A 6,581-nucleotide genomic window follows, 5' to 3' on the forward strand; every position below is an offset into this window, starting at 1 on the left:
GACCGCCCTCTCCAGCAGCAATGCCGCGTTGAAGGCAGTCTGTCTGCAGCCTCCCCCCGGCCAGTCTGTCCACCCAACCGTCCCCTTTGCGCCACGACGGCACGTTCACGTGCATGGCTGCCTTTAGCCCGGTTCCGCACCGGCTTTGGTTTTGAGCTTTGGAACGTCTTGGTCGGCTCCGGCACTGCAGCACCCAGGAGACGGCAAAGCCGCGCAGGTCCGAGCCCAGCACAGGTCCGCGCCCAGCACGGTGCGCGGGGCTGCGGGTGGGTTCCTCCTCTGTTCCCTGCCCTCAGCCAGGGAATCGCTCCTGGGCTGGGGCTGCCCCAGGGAGGCTCCGGCTGGGTGGACAGGTCGCCTGCGAGCTTCAATGTCAGCTCAAGGTGGTTTAGCTTCAACGCCTTTAATAGCGTTTGTTTTCCTTTTCCTCTGGGGTGGCTTGACAGAAGAGGGTTAAAAATGGGGCAAGCATGTACGGGCACAGCGACAGGGCTTGGGCAAAAATCCCGTCACTGGCTCGGGTTTACATCCCAAACACGGGAGCTCCAGGCTGAGGTCCCAGCAGCTCTGCTCCCTGGGGCCAGAAGGTACCCCCGGGAGCAGAACCATCTCGCCAGGGAGCCGCAGGCACAGCTCACCCGCTCCATGCTGTCCTTCTCCCAGGGCACACAGTGGTTCCCGGAGGGCTGTGGGAAGATTCACACGCCGTGCCCCTCCGTTCCCACAGGGAGCCATCTCCAGGCACCTGCCACCATGTCCAAGGACGATGTGGGCTGCAAGTTGACCTCCGTCTACAAGCACAAGGAGAGGAAGCCAAAAAAGCCCCACTACATCCCAAGGCCATGGGGCAAGCCATACAACTACAAGTGTTTCCAGTGCCCCTTCACCTGCATGGAGAAGTCCCACCTCTACAACCACATGAAGTACAGCCTGTGCAAGAACTCCCTCTCCCTCCTCATCGAGTCCGACTGGCCCTACAAGAAGGGCAATCTGCTCCACCCGGAGCTGCGGCTCCTGCACGCAACAGAGACCTCCCGCCTGCGTGGGCGGCGGGACGAGCGGGAGACCTGCGACTCCTCGGCCGCATCGGGAGGGTCGGTTAGGACGAAGCAGGCCGCCGGCAGGGACGGCCACGAGGACAAGCTGACGTCAGGGGTGGAGATCCTGCCTGCTGAAGGGGCTGGGGAAGAAGGCGGCCCGTTCCAAGAGGAGGAGGAGGACGTTGCTGGCCTGTTGAGGGAGATGGATGCAGGGGAGAAGAAGGAGAAAAACGAAGAGGCAGGCTGCCGAGGTGACCCAGCTGAGCCAGAAGTGAACACTTTGGTCTTTGGTTTTAAGAACAAGAGGGACAAACCTTGCAAGGAGGTGGAGCCCGACTTCATCATCACGGACGTCTTCTCCCTCAAGAACCACGTCGTGAAAAGCAGGGAAATGGCCTCCCCAGACCTAGATGTTAAGCCAAAGCATTGCAAAGTGCCAAAGAAATGCCTGGCCAGCAGTGGGATCCTCATGGAGCAGTGGAAGCTGGTGGCAAATGGGCAAAGCAGGAACACACCTGAGGTCTCCCCACCTTGTACCGACAGCAACATCATCCCGTGCTACCCCCCTCCAGCCTATGGTGACTACCACGAACCTCAGGGCCTCAACCTCTCACTGCTGGGTATTAACTATCCGTTGAACCCCAGTCTCTTCTCCTACCTGAGCCCCACCATGGCCAACAGTGCTACGACACACCCGCACGTGGCTCAGCTGCCCTTCCTGGCCTCCACGGCCCAGCTGATGCACCCGCATGCCTCCCACTTCCAGCCTCTGCAGAGCCCTGAGCGCTCAGCCTTCCTCCCCCGCTTCTACTACCCCTTGCTCTTCGAGCACACCTTCGGCTCCAATGAAAGCAAGATGTCCTCCAGCAAGCCAGAAGCCCCGCAGCTGGCAGGCTCTGTCATGCCCATGCCGCCCCAAGCCAAGCCCCCCAGTGAGCCCCCCAAACCAGGGCTGCTGAAGGTACCAATTGTGAAGACAAGTTTTCCTTGGTCGAAAGGAGTCCGAGAGGAGCCAGCCTCTGAGCTCAGCCACCCGGCCATGCTGGGGCAGGAAGAAGGGGAAAAATGGCTGTCCCAAGAGAAGGAGAGCAACCCAACTTTGGGCCTCAACAATCTACGCAAAAAGCCAGCCACTGACATCTACCAAAACACGGTGGGGATGAAGGATGGCACTTTTGCCCCCAGCAGCATCCGGAAGATGGAGTTACCACTGGTGACCTGTCCGGAGACCAGTAGCCCTCCAGGCAACTCCCTGAAGAGGAAGTTCACTGCCAATGGGCTGGATTTGATGGGACCTGAAATGCTGATGCCTGGAAAACTCAGCTACCAGAGCAGGTAAGGTGCCTTTGATCTCTCTGCTTCTTCCTCACATCTGGCTGGCACTAAACATCATCTTCATAATCCATCATCTCCCTGATCCACCTGCTTGCCTCTAAACCATGAGCTGAGCCTTCAAGGACTGAGCACAGTCCAGGCTTGGTGGTCCATACCCCCAAGACAGCCAGTGCCCACTCAGAGCAGGGCTTTCCGCCCTCCAGGGACAAAGGACCCGAATAGCCTTCAGGTGCGTCCAAGCACCCGGGCAGCATCACCACTTGCTGCCCCTCACTTTCCCCAGTTCTGGCTCCACAGAGCCAGAAGTGATGTCGTGGCTGTGTGGTGTGGACCTGCGCTCCCCAGCCACCGGGGAATCTCCTCTTGGGTCCCCAGATACCCCACGGTTGCTGGAACAATCACTGCTTATTTTTAAACATACACATTTGCATTCCTTTGATTTGCCTTCTGGTTTCAAAGCCCAGAGGGAGGGTCACATTTCCAAACATTTCCTTTTACCTGGGGCTAGAAATGTGCACAGCTCCTTTTAACAAAATTTCAGTTCCTCCCCTGGTTGTGCAAGTCCATCTGTGGCTCCAAGAAAAATGTCACTGTAAAACCCACTGCTTTTGGCACTCGGGCGAGCTTCCTCTGGAGAAGCTCTCCATGGTTTTCTATCTCCACCTGCCTCTTCCCTGCTCTCAGACCCCCTCCAACTGGGCCTTCAGGATGATGGGATGGTCATTTCCATCAATGTTCTCCAGTGTTCCAAGAAAAAGAATCCAGGTTTGGCCAGCTGAGGAGGGATCAACCACCAGCGCCATCTCTCCCGACTTGAATGGTCTGTCCCTTTGTTGGCTGGTGTTATGAAATAGGGTGTTCTTGGGTCCATCTGCCTCCTGGGAGAATGCTGCCAGCAGCAGGTCCAGCCAGGGCTCTGCATGCTCGGACCAAAGCCCTTCCTGGAAGGGCCTCACGCTGGCAGCAGACAGTGGAGGAACCCTGGCTCAATTTGGCAATGCTGGCCTCGGACACATGCCCAAGGATTTTCCTATCTCATCTTCTTCTTCCTCCCCCACAGTGGTTCAAGGGCCAACCCTAGCCACATCCCCAAGGTCCTGGACCACTGGCACACGGAGGTCCTCGCAGCCCGGCCTGAGGAACCGCAGAGAGGCAATGACGCTGAAGTTCTTCCCTCTGCGGGTGCTGGCCTGGACCATGGCCTCTGCAAGCAGAGCAGACCCCAAGAGACTTCTCCCACCGTGACAGAATCTGAGGCCACAACCGTGCTTATCGGGGACCTGTCATCCCCAAGGTCCTGGACCACTGGCACACGGAGGTCCTCGCAGCCCGGCCTGAGGAACCGCAGAGAGGCAATGACGCTGAAGTTCTTCCCTCTGCGGGTGCTGGCCTGGACCATGGCCTCTGCAAGCAGAGCAGACCCCAAGAGACTTCTCCCACCGTGACAGAATCTGAGGCCACAACCGTGCTTATCGGGGACCTGTCCAAAACCTTAGAGGAGTACCAAGAGGTGGAGAAGAAACTGTCTGATCTTGCCAAGGAGGACACACCTGGGCAAAAAGAGCTGAGGGACCAGCTAGTCAAAATCCGAAGGGAGCTCTACCACATTCACCAGGCACTGGAGAAAGCCACCAAACCGCACGAGGGTCCTCTGGACCTCTCTGTGAAGAGATCCTCTGAAGGTCTGGAGAAGGTCCAGCAGGCCAAGAAGGAGCCCTGCAACGTGACCCTGGGAGGTGAGAAGCTCCACGGCAAAGACCAAGAGGCCCTCAACAAATGTACCGCCACCGGGGAGGCCGGAGATGCGGAGGGGCTGCCAAACTGCCTCCTCGAGGCTGAGAACAAAACCATCGACCTGCTGATCAAGATGAGCCGCTCTGAGAGCCTCCGGGCATCCTCCTCCGAGGCCCACCTGGGTGCCGTGATCAAGGCTGAGGTCCTGCCGCTCACCGTGCCCCTGGAGCTCCGGCACGTGATGGAGCCTTACTACAGCCGTACCACGAAGTGCGAGGCAGACTCCAGCGTCCTGCTCTGCTCCGACGGCAGATCCAGCACCACCCAGGGCCCTCAGCTCCCGGTCACCACCGAGGATGGGCCCCTGGGCTGCCGGGCCATGCAGCGCTCCCTCTCCTGCAGCCTCCCCAGCGAGACGGACGCAGCGTGTGTCCACAGCCCTCTGCATGCCGACCCCTAAGTCCACTTTGCTCGAAAGCTCCTGGATCTCACTGACCACCTCATGCTTCACCTTCCTAGCGTCCCACCTCTCCGCTCCCCCTCTTCCCCGTGGGTGAAAGCTTCACCACTGCCTGGCTGGGGCCACGTCGCGTGGGGTGCCAGCTAGCTCCCCCGGCTGACTCCACAAGGTGTAAGAAACCAGTCCCGGCCCTGCCCCGCTGCCAAGGACGGTGCTCCTGGGCTCTGCGTGCTCCGCCGCCTCAGCTCCCTGCTCCTGGAAGCCCCTTCCGAAGGGAAGTCACCAGCAGGCAAGAAAACTGCTAAAAGCACCGAGATTCCAGCAGAAGGCTCACCCAGCCCTCTCATCAGAGACACTCGGGGACTTTTGCAGCCCAGCTCCCACGACCTGCAGACAAGGGAGGTGCCACAGGCAGGGTGTCTGCGAGGCCAAGCCTGGGTCCAGCTGTGGTCGTGCTCAAACAGACTGTGGCTGTCACAGCAAAGACACGGTGGCTTCGTCCCACGGCTCACAGCAGGGAATTAGGTGCCCAGCTGGGCTGACCCAGAGGCCAAGTACTTTCCGCACTGTGGAGACAAGAACGTCCTCCCAGCCACAACGACAGGATGACACAGGAGCCACCTGGCCACAGCCCCCGCGGCCTCTCCCCATGCAGGCATGGCGCACGTTGCTCACGAAGGCCCCGTTCCTGCAGCGTACCGCTGCCACAAGCTCCTGCTCGCTAGTCCTAATCCCCCAAATGTTGACACACGGGACGTACAGCAAAGAGGATGAGATGATGCTGCCGGCCACTCCACTGCTCAAGGGGCAAAGACCCTGAAAACAACTGTGAAGGGACAGACCTGGCCTGTCCCAAGCCGGAGCAATGCTGAGCGGCCACCCCTCAGCCAGAGCGATGGAGATCCAACGGCCCGGGCAGCTGCCTGCTGCCTGCCCGCTGCGGGGCGAGCGCTGGCCTTCCCGAATGGCCACCTTGCCTCTGTTGGGCAGGCTGGTGCCCACCGCAGGGCCGTCACACCTCCCTGTCCCCTGCCACCCTGCTGAGCAGCATCTGCTGTGGCTCAGGATGTCCCCACGCTTGGGTCAGGATTTCTTGGACTCCTTCCTGCCGTGGGAGGTTTAAAGTGCTCTCCTCAGCCCAGCAAAGCCAGGCAACCTTCCTTCTCCCATCCACACTCAGGAGATGGTGAGGTCTCCTGCTAGTACCCAAGGCCTTTGTTGACTTGACCCGGTGGCTTGTTCTTCACAATGAGAAGAGCTGGGGTTGGAGGCGGGAGGGCAGGACAAAGAGGACGGCAAGCAAAGCCACAAATAAGGGACCTACACAGCACAGCACAGCAAGGGAGCTTGAGATGCTGGCTCTTCTCTGGGCACAAAGTGGACAATCCTGCTGCGGGTGGACGAAGAAGGCAAGCCTCCATGTGGGACCTGGGACCCCCAAGTACTTTGATGGACCCAGACAACAGGAAGGGTTGACTCTTCTCACCTGATTGCTCTCTGGACAAAGCTTCCACCTCATCGGAGGGGTTTATTTCTCACTCAAGGACTTTGCTTAGGGCACACAGGCCTGTGGAGTTCTTGGTCTCTTCTGTCTGGAGAAAAGTGTGGGGCAGGGGGGGCATTCAAAAGGAGAGATGCTCAGCTCAACACCGTGGCCCTTTTGAGCCAGCTCCAGATCTTCCTGATGGGCCATGTCCTGCTGCTTCCCAGCATGGCCCCGGCCCCACAAGGCCCAAGTGAAGGTCATGAGACCCCACGAGACCAGACCCCAGAGCCTGGGTGCAGGACCCTCGATCCCAGAGCCCAGGGGAGGTGGCACTGGGCCTTTATCTCTGGGTTTGAGTAGCGCTGTCGTCTTTGGATGCCGTAACACCGTCAGCACAGCAGCCCCCTCCATATGCGAGCACCTTGCTCGCATTACGCACTGCCAGTCTCTCTCCAGCCTCTTCTGCCACCCTGTGCCCCGCTGTCACCCTGTGCCCTGCTGTCACCCACCCCTTCCCACCGTCCTC

The 6,581-nt window shown here is 59.5% G+C and overlaps 1 protein-coding gene across 1 annotated transcript; it reads left to right on the top strand.

The window, feature by feature from the left end:
* The first annotated feature begins 753 nt into the window (after window positions 1-753).
* Window positions 754-4,569, top strand: PRR35 (proline rich 35). Its single transcript, XM_010295416.1, has 3 exons — window positions 754-2,375; window positions 3,436-3,553; window positions 3,670-4,569. The coding sequence occupies exons 1-3, from the start codon at window positions 754-756 to the stop codon at window positions 4,567-4,569; spliced, it is 2,640 nt and encodes an 879-aa protein (XP_010293718.1).
* Window positions 4,570-6,581: the final 2,012 nt, after the last annotated feature.

Source organism: Phaethon lepturus, unplaced genomic scaffold, assembly GCF_000687285.1.
Source record: "Phaethon lepturus isolate BGI_N335 unplaced genomic scaffold, ASM68728v1 scaffold36289, whole genome shotgun sequence".
NCBI lineage: Eukaryota > Metazoa > Chordata > Aves > Phaethontiformes > Phaethontidae > Phaethon > Phaethon lepturus.